Below are 22,768 nucleotides of genomic sequence, written 5' to 3'. Positions count from 1 at the left end.
TGACCTGGCAACTAGCTCCAAACTGTATAGCTGGATAGCTCCAATATTTCTTTTCATTTTTGTGAGAGGGACCTGACTGCAGGCAAGATGGTGCCAGCCTGACATCATCGACCCTAACCTCAACTTAGAGAATTTTAAATACTTAATATTAACCCTACCTGGGGATCTGATGGGTCCTGGAGCTCTGCTCCTGGGAGGGCTGTGTGGAGTGTGCACTGACTCCGCTTTCTGATGGAGGGTGGGGTCTAGACCTTTATCTTTTCTAACCCAAAGGTGTTTAGAATTGTAGAAAAAAAACTTTCATTAAAGCTGAACAAACTGCTACTGTTTGGGTCAACAGTTAAAATGAAGTTTTTCCTGAGTGATATGACAGACTTGTTGTTCCAGTCGAGGACTTCCGGTTCTGAAGTTGATGTCTGCAGCCAGGTCTAGTTAGGTTGGGGGCGTGAGGGGCTGTAAGCTAGCAGGAGAGAGAGGTTAAGCATATGGATGACGGGATGTGTGGACAGGCTTACTCCGCTCCAACAGTTCCCTCCACTACTCAGAGGCGAATTTCTAATGAACTGCAGAAACTATGTCCTAGAAAATGACACAAGGCATAATCATAATTAGAAGACCACTGGAAACGATTTGAAAATAGAGCAAAAGATGATAAGAGTGGGTTTATAAGCTGTTATTTACCAACATTGTGATGTTATTTATTCCAGCTCTTGAAAGAAATCCTTTTGTTTTTGCGCTTCAAGATTATTCTCATAGAAAACAAAGAAGAGTCCTTGGTCAGGGCCCGGAGTCGGAGCGCCCAGCTCGGTTTGAAAAACATCGGTTTCATTCAGACCAACTTGGATTACTTCACTGGGCCGTTTCACATCGGGGTGAGCTCAACAAATAAAGTAAACAAACAAACTGCTATTGCATTTTCTTTATAATGGTTCTTAATGTAGTGCTATAACTGTTCCAGGTGACTTACAGGAAAAGAATTAGTTATATTAGACACAGAAAATGGAAATACAAAGTGCCAAAAGCATCAAAAAAAAAACTGTACACATAGAGCCCCAGGATATCATTGACATTAATATGTTTGTTGACGTGGTGGAATTTGAAATTGACCGGCTTTTGTCCTTAGGCTTGTGCTGATCTGTTTTCTCTTGGTTCTTCACATTTTAAAAGACACCAAAGAATCGTTTATTTGCTGGGATAAAAACAACCAATATTTTAGAACCTCAGTTAAATAGTCGTCATGTTTTTATGATCTATCTCCATATTTCTGTGTCAAAAGTTTCATTGCCCTCATTTTCTGCCCCCAGTGCACATTTTTGGGATTTTTTTTCCAAGAAGGTAAAATCCGAGAAACAAACCTTTTCATAAGCTGTCTATTGACATTTTCACATTTCATTTAAAAGTTGTTAAAATGATCAAATTATCAAAAAAACAGCTAGATAATTCAGTCGGTTTTGTTGGCTCATTTGAACTCAATTACTTTTGTGATCATGACTGTGTGCGTTTTCATTTAACATTATATTATTACTAATAAATGAAGTTCTATTCTGCCAGAATTAGTGTTTCTTTTAGGAGTGACATAAAGCCTGTATTTGCAGAAGAAGAGCACATCCGCATATCATACTCCTTCCACAGAAACTGAAAATGCCAACATGCACTTATTTTGGGGAGAAAAACAAAGATAGTGCTTTATTTTCTCCAATAAAGTTTCTAATTGTAGGGTGTTCAGTTTTCTGAATTGGTCTAAACTAATGAGTTGCTTTAATCTTTCGGACTTTCTGAGAGTAAAAAAAAAAGCAGTTTACCAGAGTAATTACCAACAAAGTTTTTAGAAACTATTTAATTGAAATACTTTTTTTATTAAATGTGGTCCATCCAAAAACTTTTAATTTAAATGTTTTTTATAAATATTAGTATGTTTTATTTTTCAATTAAAAAAAAGTAGAACCACAATCATTTTTTTGTTTTATCCAAACTGAAACATCCGTCTTTAGCTTTGTACACACTGGGCATGTGACGTGCCAAACACGCATTCTTGAGCCCAAGGTGTTCACACACAACGCATGACTGCTTCCTACAGCTGGAGGAGGTTTTGTGTGAGATGTCTTGCAGCTTAACATTTTCATTTTTATTTCATGTATTCCATCCAAAAACTCATTTTCATTTCTTGTTAAATGTTAGTGAGATTTATACTTTAATAAAAAATGTAAAACGGCTATTATTTTGATATTGTTTTAATAAAAACTAAAGTTTTATTCATAGCCTTAACATTAGTTTTTAAATACTGTACAATCTTGCGGCATGACAACTAAATTTTATATAATGTATTCCATCCAAGTTTTGTTTTAAAAATATTAATTATTATTATTTTATGTTAGTGGGATTTAATATTAAGTTTTACTAAAACTTAAACCAATTTGTTCAATGCTTTTTTCTTTATTTGCTTGAAATTTACCAGCAATTTCTCACTATTCATGAATCCTATAGTTTGAATTCAGAGCATAAATGGGATCAACTGCAGCTGTTTGAATCAGGTTTAAAGTGGGATAAAGGCACATTATTTGCTTACATACTCCACTGGCGTGTTTTAACCCACTTTCAAAAGAACCCACAGTTGTAGTCACATCTCAGCTTTCCCAGGGACAAACAGGAATGTCTGCAGCATGTACCTGCTGTAATTAGTTTGAGCTTTGTTCCAGCATCATTACTCCGCTGAGACCCGTTCCACTTAGCAAGAAACAAACTGCACAAGTTACTGTTTTCAACAACACGTGGCCATTACCTGCCTAGAAATGGATACTTGCTCTTATTGATTTTAGTCAAATGAGGCCTAAATATACATCACTGCACTGTTAGGTTTTTTTTTGTTTGTTTTTTTAATCTTCCTCCTTCTGCCTCCAGCTTCCTGGAGGAGTTTCCCATTACAAAGGTTTCAAAGCTGTGATGCATTGCACAAGGTCCCATTTTTAGCCACCCTTTAATTTATTCAGGCTAATTATGTTGCGGTGCTTCTAATCTTAGTCCGCGTCTGTTCATTCAAGCTGTTGAAGGTTGGGAAGTTGTGAACCACCGTTTTAATAGATTTATGCGATTTTAATCCTTTCTCCCGCCTGATAACATTGCGCCAAAAGACTATGGGGCCACGAGTATCTGGTTTATTTCTGAACTCCCTAATTTAATGATTTATCCCATAAAGGGTAGGTTTTTTTTTGTTTGTTTTAGCTCTTTATAAAAAAAAATTAGTCTTTCTTATATCTAGGTCTTTGTCACTGGAATGTTCTATGTTACATATAACAATTTAAACATTTTTTAAAGACTCTTGGGTTTGGTGTTAACACAGACTTTAGCATAAGTGAAATCCAATTTTGACTTTAAAATCTTTAGGAAAAAAAGAAAAACGCACAAAGAAGAAAAAAATGCTGCAGACGGTTTTTTCCCCCGATGAAGCTCTCAGAGCGCTATTTGGCAAAAGACCACAGTGATTATGATGATAAATATGGACAGCTGTATTGGTGAATTAGTCTGGATAGACCAGGGGCAGGACATGATCACTTGAATAAAAGTGAGTAATGAAGCCTCATTATTTTAGGATGAGGTTATTGAGCAAAGGCTTGTCAAGAAGCATCTTTTTTAAAGATAGCCACGTCCAAATATGGTTATTCAGAGGGCCATATGTTTGATGCCTGCACTGAAATACAGATTTTCCTTTCTGTAAATCCTTAGAAAAAGGTTTTGTTAATGCATATTTAATATGTAATGAAGAAGTGGTTCCTTTTAATATAAGATATAAAAGTCAGAGGGTTTTATAAGAAATATTACAGTAAGTTTATGTCTACGTGATCTGCGTAAATGGTTTTGACTCTTTTTGGAAGGTACTACAGTGGCTGGATCAAACTAATGATGTTCATTTGTCAATATTGATTTGATGTGTGAGTTTCAGTGTCAAGCAATTAACCTGCAGCTTTTCTCTAAAACTATAAAAAGATGTCTTAATGTGCTGCTTCCTAGCTATTTAATTATAAATATCTTCATTACCAACATTCATATACGTGGTTGTTGTAAAAAAAAGTAGATTGTTAGCCAATCATGTCACAAATATAAGGGTATGTGACACTCATAACAAATCCTTCTCTTATTGCAGTGTTACATTTATAATTTAGACCCGTGTTTTATTTGAATGCTGCCTGTTCAGGTAGATTCATCATATTTTACCGGTTTCCATTAACTATCTTTTGTTATTTACACATAGATTATGAAAAAATTAAATATTTACCTATTTGGCATCTACATTGTGGACCATGTGGACATTAAATAAATAAATAAATAAACTATGACACAGCCTGCTTTAGAAGGGATGCCCTCTTGGACATCCTAATGCCAGTTCAGCTACTCTGACCTGGCATTAGAAGCATAAGCACAAGTGACATTCAGGTCTTGTTCCCTGAACCAAAGTGCAAGGAAGCCACCCTCACTTCCAATAAGGACAATTTTATGTTCAGGTACCACCTGGGAGCTTCAAATCTGCTTGTCACCTATTATTCAGGGAAACTTCAAAAATAAAAAAGTCCAAGCTCTATTGAAAAGATTGGTTCCAGTATCCAAATTGTGAGGTGAGTCTAACTGTATCCATTTATTTCTTATAAATCTTACACTCAACCTCAAGCTCTTTCATTGTCAAAGAAGTGAAGTTAGTGGACATAGATCTGCCACTGCCGCCTGATCCACAATGCACCTGGAGCTTCATCTAGCCCTGCAGCAGCAAACCCCAAAGGGGGGTCGTGGTTCACACTTTATTTTCAATTTACGTTTTATATTATTTTTGAAATACAATATTTCTAGTATTTTTATACAATTCTTAACATAGAAAAATAATAAAAATGTTGACTTTGTATTTTTAAAGCATATTTTCAGCAGTCACAAGTCACAGTCCTGCATTATCTTAAAAAAATAAAAGATTTGATCCTTTTTTTCCCTGTAAATTGTCATTTAGCTGTTATACAGTTTCTTGTATTTTTTTACCCTTTATGTTCATTGTGGTGCCTTTAGTTTTGCAAGGAGTGGTGTTTTAGGTTTTCCATCTTCTCTGTCTTGAAAGGGTGCTATGCCCTCAGCTTTGATAGCCTGTTTTTGGAACGTGTTTGCAAACATGTTCAAATTTTAACTCCATGACGATAGAACTCTTCAAAGATTTTTTCCAGCTACCACCGGTGAAATACAAAATTTAGAAGCGCGGTTTCATGTGCTGCTCTTAGAGTCTGTCTTCCCTTTCCCTGGAGTGAAACTCCAGCCAGTTGGCTCACTGCTGCACTGATCGGCTCTGAATCTCTGCTCTGTGGCAATGATGTCAAGGCAACGCACTGTAAATCTAGACTCCAGACGCCAGCATCTTGAAAAGCAAGAATGGAATATAAAAATGGCTGTTTGTGTTACGAGGGTTCGTTCAGACTATCAGTATTCATTGTCTCAAACTTTACCAACCCATACTTTTTAAGCTTGTTCCTATATTTTAGCTATCCCTTTTCCATACCTTATATGTGCTGAAAAACTCAATAATTTAGTCCCCTGCCATCCCATTTATAACCGGAGGCATCCTAACGAATTGCGAGGTGTTTATCATCATGCACGGTTTACCTCCTTCTGCAGGAGTCCTGATGCAGTCGTGCTTCTGCTCTTATGGCACCAATACATTTCTGTTTGTTTTAACACTCTGGTGGTTAACTTCTGACAGCGTTCATGTTTCGTAGTAGCATGAGCAGCTTTTATGAAACGATCGCAGCGGCCGAGTCCACACTCTCAAATACGCTCGATTTCAGTCTCTCCATTAGGGACACATAATGTTCAGCGTGAACACTCTTCACGGGCTGAAGTAATGTACTTTGTGATTGCTTTCTTCCTGTTTTCTCTCAGGTTGCCCTCCATGCATGTGGCATTGCAACCGACATGGTGCTGGAGCATTGCATTCAGGCTGAGTCCGCCTTTGTCATCAGTCCTTGTTGCTACGGTTTCATACAGAATGCAGTGAAGTTCACCTTCCCCAAGAGGTTTGCACCCATTCACCACACCTCATTCGAGCCTCAGCTTTCCAGATATCTGCCTTAAAAAAAAAAATGCAGTCACTGCGTTTCTCCTCTTTATTTCACAGATTTTTTTTAATATGTTTATTATCACAAGAAAAGATTCCCATCAGCCTCACTCCATTTCTTACTAGGAAAATACATAATGTCTCTCTTTGCTCTTTTTTTTTTTGTTCGGCTCTTGTCTCTTATCAGCACCACTGACAAAGCGAGGCGGCAGTGTCACAGCATCTACACAGCATTCCCCGTCCATCATATTCTCATTATTGTTTGTCAGCTCCTGAAGACGGTGTTCTCGCTGAAAGACAGTCACAGGAACGTGATAGACAGTCTGACAGGAAATTCTGCTTGGACTAACAGAGATAATTTAATGTCAAACAGATCATCCACCGTATATAATCAAAGGCACCCCTGTGGCTTTTCTCTTCATGTGATAAACATTGAAAAGAACTCGAGAGGGATTTATTTCCCTCTTTTCATTTAGTTGTGCTCTTTTTCATTTTTTTAATGAAAGTTTTTTTGTTGTAATCTAGACAATAAAAGTTAAGAACTTTTAATTGAAGAGAAAGGATCAATCCTTTTCTAAAAAGATCATTAACCATTTTATCAACAAAAATAGAACATGAGTAAATCTTGAAACTTATTTGTCAGACTGAAATACTTCTTAACCCTAAATAACCATTCATATCATATTTGATGTAGACCTTTCTGAGACCCCTATCTTCTTAGCATGACCTAAAGATTCCTTAAAAACCCATTGTAGAGAACTTGGTCCATGTTTTTTTACCCTGTAGTTCATCATCATTCCACTAGGGGCAGTAGAAGGACTTTTCCTGTTTTTTCGAAATGGCTGATTCCATGAAATCTCAAAAAAAAAAACTTTTGTCTGGAAAGTTTTAGCTGGTTTTCAAAACTTTATGGTGGGAATAACTCATCTATTGTTATTCAATTTTTTAAATGACTACTTTCAGTATTAAAATATTTCAAAACTTGTTGATAAGCGTTTCTTTATATAACAGTTACTGTGTTAAAAGTGTGTGGATCAAATTTGAGACAGTGGGTAAATAGGATGCTTTTTTTCCTGAACATTCCTGTCAATATTTGTTCCTCCTAACATCTTAATTAAAAAATAGCATTTTCTGTCAATGATTTGATGTAGTGGGCTTTACAGGCTTAACTAAGAATCTTGGAGCTAGAATAATTGGATGACAAGAACCCATCCACATTGCTTTTTATTTAATACATTCAAATTGAACTGGTTCTTTGTGCATGCCTCATCACTGTCACCGATGTTTGCCAAGAAATGACAGAAATGCACACAAACGTGAAAAAAGAATAACCTTACAGGACCAATTGCATGAAAAATGACAAAGTATTGAACTTTTCCTTGGCTACTTTAAGAACATGTTTTACACACCAGAAAAAATAGTTTTTGTTTAGCTCTTAATTGTCCGTTTAGAAAAAAAACATCTTAGGTTATATAATAAAGATGCATTTAGTCTGATTCTTCATGACCACTTCTTCACACTTAAAATAAGGAAGACTTGGTGGCTGAAGAAGAGACTGCATCAGTGGGACAGTTTCTGCAGAGACGGTCCAAACCTGACCCTGTCAGTCCTGACTGTTCCTCCCTAAGGTCATCTTCAGGCATTCAGGTGGACATTATGCAGGTTCAGACATTTTTTGAGCAGTTCCCAGGTTTTATGGGCTCTGGAAATTTGACAGCCTGTTTCAGTCATTTTGTTTGGATGTGTTTTGTTTTTTCATGTCTTAAGTTCTTAACCCACAATTGTTGATTTTTTTCTTTTTATTTTTTTTGTCTATAAGCCATTCCATAAATTAAAATTCATCTTATTTATTCTCAAACAAACCAACTTTGTTTTAATTGAAAATAATAAAAGTGCTGATTTCCCAGCAAGATTGGGTCCTATAAACAGATAAGGCACACTGCAGATTATGGTGCCGAGACACAACTTAAGAAGTCATAAATTTAGGCTTTGTTTAAGTTTCTCTATTTCATCTTGTTGCCAAAAGTCTCAGAGTCTGCTGCACTGCATACAAGGGCACCTCAGTACACTGTCAGAAAAAAGGGTACGGTTGGGGTACGTTTGTGAACACTTAGGGTACAAATGGTGAATTTGTACCCTAAGTGAGTCATAATTACACCTTAGGGTACTCATATGTACCATTTAAGGATAAAAAAGGTACAAATATGTTTCCAACCATCAGAGGGCCCATATTTGGACCCTTTATTCCACAAACAAAGGTACAATCACTTGTGTGACAAAAGTAATAATTCAAAGTGTATGAAACGTCACCCAAAATCATTTAATACGTTGTTGGTTATTTGGAAAAGATGCACAAAATAACCAAATATATTTAAGAGACCACACATCTTTTATGACTAGTTCTGAACAGTACACAAGCACATTATATTTTATTGATTGTGCAGAGCATCAAGATAATAACCTTTAAACATGTATTAGTGTGAGCCTGTTTTGTTTTTTTTACTTATATAAGAGCTGTTTTAAGTTTTGCCTTTAATTTAGAGCAAAAGCACTATGTAGACAAAATTATTTGATGTTTTTAACCTTATATGGTGTACTTTAACTTGGCCTGAGTTCAATTTAAATTTCTAATCTTTGGGCTGTTAATTTAAGTTTTTTTTTCTAATCATACATTCTCATAAAAAAGTAAATTTCTCTGTTACTACGTTACATTATGTGTACATATTAGTACCTTTTAGATTTTGTACCTACACAGGAATAATGAGAGAGTACTTTTTTCGGAGTTACCATCAGTAATTTTTTATTTAAGTAGGTGTAAAAACGTAGAGGAAATATGTTGGAGTAAACCAGCGAGACCACGCCCACTCTACTTTCTTAAGTTTCGTTTCTTCCGCCATTTTGTTATCCCGCAGCGGCCGGAAGATAGAGGCTGACTGAGGTAAGACTGCTCAAAAATAAGTTGGAAACTTGTTTTAAGCGGGTTCGGTTATTTTATCTGTAAGGAATAACTTTTGTGTAGTGGAATGCTGCTATTCCACCGTGTATGTGCCTGTGAGGAGATTGAAAACTACGAGCAGGAGTTTGCTAACGGTTAGCCTCAGCCGTTTGAAGTTCAGCTAAATGCAGCCATTAAATAAATTAAGCTGTTGTTTTTATATTGGTGTTGTACCGCGTTCCGTTAAATACATTGAAATATATACATTTTTCACTAGATAATTCTGTCGCCGTTTTACCGATGTACGCTGGCGTTGATGCACCGGTTGTTGTTTCCTACCCCCCCCCCCCCTCCTTTTTTTTTCCTTTCTGTCTTTCTTAGTAAGGTAGCCAGCTACTTTTGAAACGACCAGCTCCATAATTCCTACTGATAATTATCAGTTCCGTCGAATTAAATGCGTTAATCATTTGAATCTGTAATGTGTAGGAGTCCAATAACGTTTTTTTACACCGCAGTATGGCGGTCCTTCCCATATGTCAGCCTGCCTTAGCTGCTTTGCGCGGGCAGCCACCATTTCTCGAATGCAAGACAGTGACAGAGACTGTTTAGGTTGTCATGATCGCTCATTGTTGGTCAAGCGAAGTTTACACAGTGTTGTTGATTTTGATCATTCTCCTGCAGAGATTATTTTTTTAAATGGAGGTCCGTGATTCCAGATACTCGTCACGATTTCCCATACCAAAAACTCATCTATAAACCAGGAAAAAATATTTTTTTTAAATGAAATTCCAAGAAATAAATCTGTAGGCCCTTAGAAGCCAGTGCATTGTCGTCAGTGTTTTTTTTTTAGCAGTTCTGCAAATTCTGCAACATTGCTGTGGCAGCTAGTGTGAACTGTATATTTGCCATTACTATTTTAAAATGTATTAATTTATTTGGAACAGGGCTTAGATCTGAATAAATGCTGTGTTGGTACCTTTTGGTGTTGTAATGTTTTTTTCTTTTTTGTAATATTTTTTTTTTTCCCACCAGGATAGATGCAAGCTGTGCGTGAACATGTTGAACGCAAAAAAAAAAATGTTTTGAAGTTCAGCTGACCTTCAAATCCTTTTGGGAATGCGGTGAGTGGAAACATCACAATTTCCAGCATTTTTCTTTACAGGAATCAGTCAACTTTGTGGATAAACTGTCAGCTGTGATGCAAACAGATTTTTTTAATTGCTTTTTATTTTAAAGATAATTTCTGTGCAGTATTCTAAACATAATTTTGCTGTGTTCACAGCTGCCAAAAAGTTCAACATCCCAACCTTGGACTTGAAAGTGTTTGATGACTCAAAGACAGAAGTTGATGAGCAGGTTTTTGATCTCCTGTTGAAAAACCCAAACCTTGGTGTGTTGGAAATTTGTCTGGCCGAAGATACAAATCCAGAAGGTGAAGTTTTTCTTTTAAATTGTAATTTATCTATTTTGTTTTGAATGGTTTTGGGTAAATTCCCCTCGATGCCTGAATTTATTTCCAAGGGAAATAATCTGTGTTTTTGCTTTCAAGTACAGTAAACCTTGTTTATCGCGGGGGTTACGTTCCAAAAAGAACCCGTGATAGGCAAAATCCGTGAAGTAGAAATCTCTATTTTTTTAACAATTATTATACAATTAAATACTCTGTTATACATTGAAAAGAAGAACAAACCATTTTACAGGCTCAAACATTTGTTTCACAAATCAAAGTACTTTAAAAACGTTTTTTTTTCAACAAATAACTTCTGTACAGTACTGTCAAATAATAATTTTAATCATCAATGTGAACAGAAGGCTTCAAATCGCGGAGATTAGCCCCGCCCACCGCGACCCGAGAGTAATTGAATTAAACGGGAGAAAATTTAAAATGATCATGAAAAAAATACAAAGTACAAACGGACAAATAGTGGCTCAGGTGTATTTCAATGCTCTTCAGTCTGAGAAGCTGCAGTGTTTTCTCCTTCTCAAGCCCGCGGTGCAGCTGTGTGTGTTTGTTCGGGAGAAGAACATAGTGATTGACAGTTGTTGTCGCTCTTTTTCTATGGGTTTTAGAGAAACAGGAAATTGCAAGATGATTTGCATGTACGTAATTTGGAAAGCTGATTTACGTACGTGTACATATTAAACTGCAACATTATTGACGCGCAGGTAGAGAAGAAGCGGAGTGACTTTTTTAGCCAATCAGAATGCAGAACACAATGCACGATGCAAATCCGTGAAGTAGCGAAACCGTGAAAAGTAAACCGTGATATAGCAAGGGATCACTGTACATGCTAAATTAAGAACATTTTTGAGCTGATGGGGAACAAAACACGGGCAAATAAGTATGAGTTTTATATCCTATTGCTGTCTTAGACAAGATAATAACTCTGCTAAACTGTTAAGTCGGTCAGTATTTAAAAAATCTTTGTTTTTGCTATCATACTAATTTAAATATTACAGTAACTGAAAGCTTTAATACTTTGACAGATCAGTCGAGTTGTCCTGCAAAGAGCTGCAATACCAGTTCAAGTGGAGATACTGAAGTGGACTCAGATGACACCATAATATTACAACACAGTCCTACAACAAGACGGAGAGTTGAAGACACCTCTCTTGCCAAAGTAAGTAAATAATCTTTTCACAAAGTCATTTCATTTGGCTCAGGTGGTTGAGCGGGTCGTCCAATGACCGAACCGGCGGTTCGATTCCCCGCTCCCACCAGCCAAAAACTGTTGTTGTGTCCTTGGGCTAGACACTTCACCCTCCTTGCCTCCAGTGTGGCTCCACTGGTGTGTGAATGTGCATGTATGATCCCGGTGATGGTCAGAGGGGCCGTAGGCGCGAAATGGCAGCCACGCCTCTATCAGTCTGCCCCAGGGCAGCTGTGGCTACAACCATAGCTTACCATCACCAAGTATGAATTATGAAGTACACACTGTAAGCGCTTTGGGTGTCTTGAAAAGCGCAGATAAATCCAATCCATTATTATTATTATACAAAGACAGACATTGATTATGCAGTTTTGAGGGGGAAAAATGTTTTCTGGGACATGGTTTCTGCAGTTCAATTGGAATTCACCTTCAAGTTCTTGACAGGACTGTTTTGCAGAGTTGACCGGCCTTAATTTCCCATCATGCCATTGTTTATGCTCCCGTTACCTTACAGTCCCTCACAAGCCCCAAGCAACAGAATTGGCGTGCAATATTGGAGCTATCCAGCCTTATAGATGTGAGCCAGATGCCAACTCAGACGAGGAGAATGAAGACAAGCGGAGCAGGGAGCTTGTGGCCTGCCAAATGTAGCTTGTACGTAACAACTACAAGCTTTCTCAAATTACATCTTTTCATCTGCTCCTGATTCATCCCAATTTGAGAAAATAAATATTCAGAAACACAGTTTTATTCTTAAATCTTATAACAATATGTCATCATAAAAATGCTACATTTTAAAAAATAACTTTCATTGGAGTGGGTCCCCCATTTTTAACATGTCGCAGTATTTTTCTCATGATGGGCACGTTTAAAAGAACACGTTTAAAACTGCACATCTGAGTATTCACTCAAATTGGGATGAATCAGGAACAGACAAAATAAATGCAGTTTGAGGAAGGTCTCTATTGTGACGCACCACATGAAATGAAGTGGGTCCAAGTCCCTCTGCTCTGCTCTATTCTGATGCGTCCACTTGCAGACAAACAGATCCATTAACATCTTCATCATACTTGTCTGAGCTTGATCTAAACTATGGCCGGAAAGCTTCAATATTGCTCACCATTTTGGTTTCACCACTAATGTTAGTTTTAGGTTGGAAGGACTGTAAGCTAGAGGGAGAGGGCGTAAACAAAGGGATGATCGGACATCAGCGGAGGGTAACTACTGTGTCAATAGCCCCGCCTACAACTCAGAAGTTAATTTCTGATCAACTCCAAACCACTCTGCACAAACTGTCTTTAAACATCATCTCAAAGTGCTTTAACCCCAGTAATCACTGCTTGCAGTTGTATTTTTTATTATTAATATGGACTTTTAAATTTGATCCAATAGGTGGTTGCTGTCATTGGTGAGGATGCATCGTCCGTTGAAGGTCATGTGAATGTCCTGCATATCCAGTACAGCAAGGTGCGAGAGGATATACTAAAGAAGTACCCTTTCTCGAAGACAACCTCAGGGGTCAGTGACATTTTAAATCAGTTCTCAGCTTAAAATACATTTTGAATGTCAAATAAGCTGAGACATCTGCTAAAATGACCATTAACAGCTTTAACTCAATTGTAAAAACATTGTAATTTTCTAAACACATATATAAATATATAGTCATTCAAGTAAATATTTATACAATGGGATCACTAAAGGGAAATGGCAATGAAAGAGGCAACAAAGAATATTAGAATGTTTTATTTCTTTTGTTTGTTTTAGTTAAAGTGAATGATTAATTTTCTAATTTTTTTCAGTTGTTTGATGTTGACCGAATGCATCCATCACCTGTCAGTTTAAGCCAGCGCTTCAAGGACGGCGTTTACCAGTGTTGTGCCAAAGGTGCTTGAGCTTGTTCAAAGAAAAGCTCCATTAGCCAAAGTCTCCAAAGAAGCAAGAGAAGAGATGCTTGCAGAGGATCTACTAGGTATTGACATAAAACGTAATCCTTGGTAATCTTTAGTGTGTTTTATAGTTCTTCTTTTTAGAATTCGTATCAATATTATCTTATCACATTTATGCATTTTATTATTTAAATTATGCATTTAAACTTGGTTATAAGTTTACTTTTTTATTATCTATTTTTAGAAAATGTAGAATGCAGTAGAAAGATGTGCTTAAAATGAGGTCTAGTGCTTCTTTTGTTAATGTCACAAGTTTTATTTCAAGGTTTAAAAATGGTAACTGAAGTGCTATGTGCTGTTTACAATTGATCAAATGTTAAGGTTATGGTTACAATGAATGCAATGTGAACTGAAGGAAAAATATAGATTTTTCATTATTGTAAAATTGCTAATAATTGTAAATATATGCATCCTGTTGTGACACTGTAGAGCTTAAAACATTCATACTGTGAAATGTCAGAATTGTAATTGTTTTGAATGTAATAAATGTGATAAACAGTATACTGGTCTTTTAATATGCTGTATCTGGTACAAATTTGCCATCAAAGGGTACAAAAGGCTTGTCACTGGGGCAGTACCCTTAAAAGAACAAATTTGTACCTTTTTTAAAGGTACATTATGGTACCATAGCACTATAAGGTACAATTTAGTCCACAGAGGTACATATTTGCCTTTGAAAGGTACATACTGAAAGGGTACAGATACGCACCTATATGAAAGGGTACAACATTTGTACCCTTGAGGGTACTGCCCCAGTGACAAGCCATTGTACCTCTAAAGGTACAAATTTTGCACATTTTTTCTGACAGTGTACAAGAAACACTAGACTAAAGAGCTCTCCAAACCTGATTATCCTCAGGAGATTAGCTGACTCCATTTAATTAAGAGAAACATGCTAAAATAGTTTTAATATCCCTTTAGAAACGTTAAAATTCTAAATACTTATATGAAATTAAAAGCAAAAATTATGGAACAAAGGATAAATCAAGGAAATATTAAGAGCATATGATCAAAAAAAAAAGATTTTTGATTTGATTTGGTTTATTTCAAGCAATAAAAAAAGAATAATACACAGAAAACATTACAATCATCAGTTATACATTCGTACAAGGACGTATCAAACTTAGTATAATTAGACATAAAATTGAATATTGCTTGAAAGGGAGTAGAAGGAAGCGAATTTATATAATCCCACCCCTGTTCTACCGAAACCATTTTATTAAATGATTTATCATTATCCGGTTCATAACTTTTATCAGAAAGAGTTAAGAATCCTTAGGTATCAATAAAGCACATTACAAAGATGAATTATTTAATTATTATGTAAAAATAGACATAACTATTTTAGAAATCAACATGGCAAATGCAGATCAGTTATTTAAAATATATACAGATTATGTTAATTATAAAAAAAAAATACCAAACAACAAAGATACAGATGTAAGATTAAAGACGCTGTATGCCCACTTTGTCTTCCCCACTCCCTACAGTTAACTGGCTTTTACAAAGGTCTATAAGTATCTCAAAATAAATTAATGTAAAGTTTTATTTCATTTATAAAAGAAACCTCAAATTCTGATGCAACTGCACACAGTTCTATAATAAAACATGGGGGTAGAAGCATCAAGCGGTCATGTCTGTTGGCAAAACCTGCAAAACATAAAGCTCTTAAAAAAAATAACGTTTTTGTTTGTTCAAAGTTAAAAAAGTAAATCATTGGATCTAAAGATGCCAGCATAAACCATCTGGATAGATTTAACTGATTTTGTTAAATAATATTTCTGAAACGTAATCTCTAATGTTCTCATTTTGTTTTCTAGTGAACAGTTTCGGAAAACTCTGACATATAAGGTAAGCTTTTTTTGCTGTCATACAGAAGTGTTTTTTTATATCTTACTGATTACTCTTCAACTTTGATTTAGTATTTTCTAATGTAAAGTTTCAAATACCTGAACCACGCTTACCGAAATGAGAACATTTTCTCGTAACCCAGTCGTTAACTCCTGACATTTCCAGAGGTGATCAGAGTAGTGTGTAGTAAATTATCTTCATCTCCAACTCATGAAAATATTATTTTTAAGTAAATAAGCGTCTGAAGCTTGTAGTTGATCATTCCTGACATCCAGTTTCTTTTTGCTCCTAAAAATGTCAAAGAACTGAAATTCATTGTGAGGTAGCCATTAATCTTAAAACATAAATACTTCATAACTACAGGATCATCACTGAAGGGTCTTTGATTTATTGTCACTTTTATTTTTTGAGTTATATTGTTAATTAGTAGATTTCTGTTAAATGTAATAATTTGTCTGCCCTTTTTTCTGTTTTAGGTTTGGCACATTGAGTTTCCTTTGAAAATCCTTTTTATTTGTTTGTTTGTTTAGTTTTCTTTTCAATTGGAAACCTAAACGGACTAAGATTCTATACATAAGTATTTTTGTCTTTTCAAAAAAATTCTCCATCTCTCACAAAGTAAATCTTGCATCCTCCAGTCATTTAGTCCCTTATCTCTCAGCGCAGACACACCGCTGCACTCTGGGGGGGGGGGGGGGGGGGGGGGGGGGGGGGGGGGGGGGGCTATCCCACGCTGATGTATGGGCCCTGTCAGTGCCTCCGGGAAAATCTGTGCAGAAGTAGCTGCAGGTCCTAACCATAGCAACCACACATTGACATGTCACAACATTGGCCGATCTTCAACTTCTTTTCTTTTGCACTTCACCACATTCAGCCTTTTAAACACGATGCGATGTTAGCGATTATTCATCTTACCACATGGACATCAAAACCTTTAACAAGTGCACCTTTTTTTAACAAATGATCAAAACATGAACAGAAGCAGCAAGCAGAACACGAAGGAGCGCAGCAGGATAAATCCAGCCTCTTTGAACTGGGAGGAACTGTGTTTGCAGCTTTCAGCGTGAGCTCTAAATCGGGTCTGTCACCCACTTTGGTTTTGCTTTCAACAGCCGTGTTTGACATTTGCTATTTATTAACTCTCGGTGCTAAGATCCTACCTGTTTCCTGTGTCTCTGCAAACACTTGGCAGAAGGGAAAGGTGAATTGCATTTGCCTTGTTTTCCTGAACCGTAGCTGTCATGCTGTAACTACAGTAGTTAAGATGACTGACAGCAAACTCACAATCGTGCAGGAAAAATAAGACAGTAATGGCATAAGGTTTTGTTTTTCCAAAGCTAATTTTGAGATGCATGTGTCCGTGCGCTCGCTGTAGAGCCTCCACGGTGAGAAATTGCATCAATTAAAGAGGAGGCAGTTTCAGAGATGACTCGCCACTCTCACCAGTGACTCCTAAATGAAGCAGAACAGGAAAGCTTTGGCTTTGGAAAGAGAAGACTAAGAATTTTGAAACCCTTATTAAAGATGAAAACAAAAAAACCCTGCAGATTATTTTGTTTCATCTTATGCAGACACAATCATGCATCACACAAATGAAAAGGATTACCAACAAGCAAACGGCTTCAAGTGGAATTCTCATAAGGCACTAATGAGTAAAAAAGGCAGACAAAGCCAATGTAGATTGAGCTGAACAGGGAAAAACCCACACGAGACCTTGTTAGTGTGGCTGCTGATGTTGCTGCCAAAGGTTTGGCAACACAGACTATCGATTTGACTTTAAAGAAAAACTGTTATGGTGATGCTGATATCACTAATATCGTATCAAAGAAAAATCGCCATGTTTGTTTAAACATGGCACTTGTTTAAACAGTGCTTCGGTAGGATTGTGTACCATATTCCTCTGCTCATTATCTACAAACCCCAACCGCACCATCAATGAAATCTGTAATGTGGTCTCTATGAAGTCCACAACTATGTGCGTGTGTGTTTGCATGTTTTAAACACGGTTTCCAAGCAGATATTGCAGAGGTAGAGTGATGGCCAATGTTGTCCCAATAAATGTGTGGTTTATTACCATGATTATGGGATTTTTTCCAAAATGTCTACAAAAAATGTTCAGTTGTTAACATTTATATGAAAAGTGTTGTGTTGGTGCAATTTAAAGACCAACTCCAATCATCTTTTGAGCTATTTTTAAAGCATTACCAATGGTCTTTTAGTTATGATTATGAGGTTTTTGGCCAAAATCAATAAAACTATCCTTTTTTTAGGACATTTTCTGCTTAGCAGGACATCAGAAATGCAATTTTATGCTTAATTTTCGTTAAATGCCATAAGAGCATGTTAAAAGTACCAAAAACACCAGTTTCATTGGAGTGGTTCTTTAATAAGACAATGAAAACCGCTTTTACTCAGTTTCTATGCAACTGATTACCTTAAGGATTTTTCCCCAGACTGTGGTTTCATGGCTGCACAGTTAGATGAGCAGATAAGGTCTAAACGCAGCACAAAAAAACACATTGGTGGAACTAAATCACACATAACAGTATTCTCTGAGATTTCTTTGACTGATGCGTGCAATTTTCCTGTCCGTGCTTTTTCCATGTTCAAGTTTTGAGAGGGCTTGTCGTGAAACGTTTTGCTCATCTGTGTAATAGACTACAAGTCTTTGTCTGCTTTTTGTTCCAGGAACACATGATCCTCTGTCGTTTTGCAGACCAAACTGCTGTTCAGCTCCCACCTGAGAGACGTCTCATCGGTAATTCTGACAGCCTCTTTCTTACACAGCATGTAAAGTACTTCAGCGTGCCATGAAAACATTTCCAACCATGGAAAATAATATGAAATTTCCTCTTGTTTTGTTATGTTGTGTATGCGCTCATGCACTCTGCATAAGCAGATACACAGGGATCTCTCCTTCTACCAGTTCTTTAGAGTAAATGTTCAAAACCCCTTGAAGTGTGTACTGCTGGTTAAAAAAAATGTGTTTAGTCAATTTGTATTCAAATAATAATAATAATAATGTAGGGTTTTTGGATAGGTCCTGCAGCCAGTCTTGATGATGGATGGATGGATAGATACAGTGGGGCAAAATAAATTAGTCAGGCATCAATTGTACAAGTTCTCCCACTTAAGAAGATGAGAAAGGTCTGTAATTTTCATCATAGATATACCTCAACTATGAGAGACAAAATGAGAAAAAGAAGTCCAGAAAATCACATTGTCTGATTGTTTTAAAGGATTTATTTGTAAATGATGGTGGAAAATAAGTATTTGCTCAATAACAAAAAGTTCAACTCAATACTTTGTAATATAGCCTTTGGTGGTAATGAAAGCAGTCAAACATTTTCTGTAAGTTTTCACAAGGTTTTCACAAACTGTTGCTGTTATTTTAGCCCATTCCTCCATCCAGATCTCCTCTAGAGCAGTGATGTTTTGGGGCTGTACCTGGACTGTTAAAACTCCCTCCGAAGATTTTCAATGTGGTTGTGATCTGGAAACTAGCTAGGCCACTGCAGGACCTTGAAATGCTTCTTACTAAGCAACTCCTTCAATATCCGGGTAGTGTGTTTGGGATCGTTGTCTTGCTGAAAGACCCAGCCACGTTTCATCTTCAATGCCCTTGCTGATAGAAGGAGGTTTTCACTCAAAATCTGACCATACATGGCCCCATTCATTCTTTCTTTTACACGGATCAGTAGTCCTGGTCCCTTTGCTGAAAAACAGCCCTAAAGTATGATGTTTCCACCCCCATGCTTTACAGTAGGCATGGTGTTCTTTGGATGCAACTCAGCATTTTTTGTCCTCTAAACATGACAAATAGATTTCTTACCAAAAAGTTCTAATTCCGTTTGATCTGACCGTAAGACTTTCTCCCAATCCTCTTCTGAATCATCTAAATGCTCTCCAGCAAACTTTAGACGGGCCTGCACATGTACTGGCTTCAGCAGGGGGACACGTCTGGGACTGCAGGATTTGAGTCTCTGGCGACGTAGTGGGTTACTGATGGTAGCCTTTGTTCCTTTGGTCCCAGCTCTCTGCAGGTCATTCACTAGCTCCCCCCCGTGTGGTTCTTGGATTTTTGCTCACTGTTCTTTTGATCATTTTGATTCCACGGGGTGAGATTTTGTCTGGAGCCCCACATTGAGGGAGATTTTCAGTGGTCTTGTATGTCTTCCATTTCCTAACAAATGCTCCCACAGCTGATTTCTTCACACAAAATACAGAATTTAATGGAAAAATCGAACAAATTACCGACCACTTAACCTGACCAGCATCCGATGATTCACTTGCTGTCAAAAATGAAAATAAAATACACCTGAAGAATTGGTACCATCTTTTTTTTTAAATGAAATGTGTGATTAAATCCATAAAAGTGTGTCATATTTCACACTAAGCTAACACCATTCCTACATTTAGTCAAGAGTTCCAGACTTTTGAAATGTGTTAAAGTCGTTATTGTTTGGATTTCAGCAGAGCGACAAAAACAGCTGCAGAGAACAGCTGCCAGGTTGTTGTCATTTGCTGAGGGAGGTGAGAAACCTCCATTTCACAGTGCAGCGGAGGACTCTTCAGCCTGATAGCTCTCCACTTTATCAGCGCTTACTCTGAACGTGCGAGGGCTCCCCATTGCCTCGTCAGCCTGAAACGTGTTCATGTGTACCTGGCACTTTGCTTCACACTCTGCCATCAGTGGGAAGATCTCTCTGACAAACACTTTCCAACCAGACTTCTGCTGAACTTACTGTGATGGGCGAGGCTCTACAGCAAACTAAAGCTCTCGATTAGTACGTTTGCAGCCTGACTGTTATCCTTCATCATAGGGATGTGTTTAAAAGAAATCCTTGGGAAGAACCTGGATAATGGGTGTAGAGATGTGGATGAATTTCTCTGCTAATAGTTGTAAAAGCTTGGAATAAGCAGCAGATACAACAAAATTGCCTTAAAATGAAATTCAGCACTTAAAAGATGCCTCTAGAGAGGGCCCAGCTGAAGTGCTGTGATGCTCATATTGATTCCCATTTATCAGCTGAAGCATTTGCAGGTGGCACACACAACTAAAAAAAAAATGATTGACTGTCTTAAAAAAAGCCCTAATGTCCTTTTTCTTAATTTGCCTACTTAGTGAAACCAAACTGACCTTCTTTGTTTATTTACTAGACTGTTTAGTTTATGTGCACTTACAACATTCATCTGTCATAAACTTAGCAGTTTTACAAAACGATTACAGTAATAGTGCAGTTATTCAGGGAGGCAGCATTTCTCATTTCATTTAAAACCCATGAATTGTGCTTTTAGTGTTTTTAACATGTTCTTTTGACATTTTTCTCATGATCGAGGACATTCTGTATAGAAAATAAAGCTGGGCATGCCACAAGCTCCTTGCTCAAGCTCTCAGCAATAGGAAGGGGACTGAAGGCGGGGTTGCTCCGTGCCAATGGTCCCCTCCCGCAACTCAGAGGCCATATGAACTACTGCTGCTCTGCAGAAACTGTCTTTGAAAACAAAAAACGTTTTTTGTGGCTAAAAACAGCATAATCATAATTAAAAGATCACTGGGAACGCTTTAAAAAAAATGAAAAGAAGATTGAAATGGGTCTTTGAACGGCTGTTTATCTTCAACAACAATGTACGAATTAAACATGTTCAGGTTTATTATATTGTGTTTTCCTAATCCTCTAAAACAATATTAAGTTGTTCCTCAGTTTTATTCACCAAAATGACTTAGGGTAAAAAAAACATGCCTAATGTCCTTTCAAAGTAAAATGAGGAAAAAAAACAAAAACCTTTCCTATTGAGCTCAAATGCACAAAGTAAACTGATGTTTTTTTCTGCAGGGAAACAGTGTATGGGCTTGGTGGACTTGGATCGTTCCTGGGCAGCAGAGGCTTCTGGGTACTCTGTGCAGGTGATTACTATGGAGCCTGAAAGCTGTTCACCAAAGAACAACATGCTTGTGGGAAGACCGCCGCAGAGGAGAGGCTGCTAAATGGCTCGTATGACCAGAAGAACACTATGCATGTGTCAAAGAAGAGCATCATCTGATTGGTCAGATCCAACTGAGGATCTCTATCTGTGGTTCTTTTTATTACTATTATTACATTTTTTTTGTTCTGGATGCTTTTTGAAAGGCTTTCAAATTTAGCCAATAAATAAAAAAAAAAGTTATTATATTCAAAAGTTCTATTTCGAGAATTTTTTGCGGTTTACCTCAAAAGCAAGACATTGATAATTGTGTGAGGAGGAACACAGGAACTGTCCTCTGAACACCCTAATGTTTGACTGCTTTCCTGCAGCCGCAGTGTTTCACTTTTGTCTGCTTGCGATCAAGCTGTCGGTGTACACAAGTAGCAGGAATTACACGCCCACAGTGTTAATTAAGCATACGTCCATATTTGCACAGTCTGTGAGGAAGCACTCATGCGCTTCCTTTGATTAGCAGTTGGAGGAAAATTCCAAACTGAGGCCACATCTGCAGTTTAGGATGAGATGGAAATCACCTCATCGCGTTTTAACTAGGAGAGACAGCAATTCGCAGAGACAGAAATTGGATTTTTAACATCCATCGTAGCATTCAAATATTAGCTTTCTGTGGGATTACAGAGATCTTCATCTTTTCTGATGAAGAACCACTGGGAACACGGTATGCATCCTGTAATACGCTCAGCAGCAATGAATATTTGATGGTACTGGCATAAAAAAAGGGTCAGTAGGCTTGATTGGACATGAGGTGCTCAGAGTTTTACTAATAAAGAAAAAAAAATTGCTCTCTAGTTTTTTTTTTCAGCCCTGCAAACTGCAAACCACTGTCCCCAAAGATTTCACCCAAGCAGGAGGACTCTGTAATTTGCTTACACCAAAAACTCTGAGCTGTCACCTTCCTCAGTGTACAGTGGCTGATCAGAAATCTGTGGAGACAGCTGGAAAGTCTTTTGGGATGTGTGCACGGTGGGGGGAGATGGGAGACAGAGATTCAGGCTTTTCCGACGTCAGATTCATTTAAATTCAGCCAGCGGAGTCGATCTATCCTGAGGTGAACGGTCACACGTGCAGCTTCTTCTGAGGACTGAAAATATTCAAACAGAAGTGTCTGACTCCCCCTGTTCATTCCGTTGACTCCTCACAGCTGACATTGTTGATGTGCAGATAGATCCAAACGAGGAGAGAGCAGCTGGCAAAAAGTAACTTAAAGCTAGCTGCAGGAAAGATTAGAACAGTTTTGATCACAAAATTGGTTTTGAGATCAGTTTTATATCCAAACCTGAAATCCAGGAGGCTACAAATAATTCCTCAGAAGATTTCTTCC

At 37.3% G+C, this 22,768-nt stretch overlaps 1 protein-coding gene and 1 long non-coding RNA gene across 10 annotated transcripts in view; both read left to right on the top strand.

Annotated features, from left to right (window-relative positions):
- The window catches only part of LOC101171470 (glutathione S-transferase, C-terminal domain containing), a 54,871-nt gene extending 33,229 nt beyond the window's left edge, over positions 1 to 21,642 (top strand). The window contains exons 8-12 of one of the 8 annotated variants that reach the window (XM_023957336.2): positions 744 to 872; positions 5,905 to 6,038; positions 15,432 to 15,462; positions 18,151 to 18,220; positions 21,300 to 21,642. In XM_023957336.2, the coding sequence (XP_023813104.1) occupies positions 744 to 872; positions 5,905 to 6,038; positions 15,432 to 15,462; positions 18,151 to 18,220; positions 21,300 to 21,451 (516 nt within the window). In that variant the 3' untranslated portion in view covers positions 21,452 to 21,642. Of the gene's footprint in view, positions 1 to 743; positions 891 to 5,904; positions 6,039 to 6,266; positions 7,061 to 15,431; positions 15,463 to 18,150; positions 18,221 to 21,299 lie in introns of those variants that run through there. The other 7 variants (XM_023957331.2, XR_013657994.1, XM_023957340.2 and 4 more) reach the window with 7 other exon arrangements.
- LOC110014447 (uncharacterized) lies at positions 7,807 to 14,112 on the top strand. 2 transcript variants are annotated; one of them, XR_002873636.2, is made up of 7 exons: positions 8,906 to 9,017; positions 10,047 to 10,135; positions 10,297 to 10,446; positions 11,502 to 11,635; positions 12,180 to 12,319; positions 13,058 to 13,183; positions 13,465 to 14,112. It is a non-coding gene; the product is annotated as an uncharacterized LOC110014447 (long non-coding RNA). The 2 variants fall into 2 exon arrangements; XR_002873634.2 differs by lacking the exon at positions 12,180 to 12,319 and having other exon boundaries at positions 7,807 to 9,017.
- Positions 21,643 to 22,768: the final 1,126 nt, after the last annotated feature.

This window comes from Oryzias latipes, chromosome 1, assembly GCF_053564925.1.
Source record: "Oryzias latipes strain Hd-rR chromosome 1, Olatipes_Hd-rR_3.1".
In the NCBI taxonomy this organism is placed as follows: domain Eukaryota; kingdom Metazoa; phylum Chordata; class Actinopteri; order Beloniformes; family Adrianichthyidae; genus Oryzias; species Oryzias latipes.
Note: the sequence above shows the minus strand (reverse complement) of the source record. Positions and strands in the feature narration are given on the sequence as shown.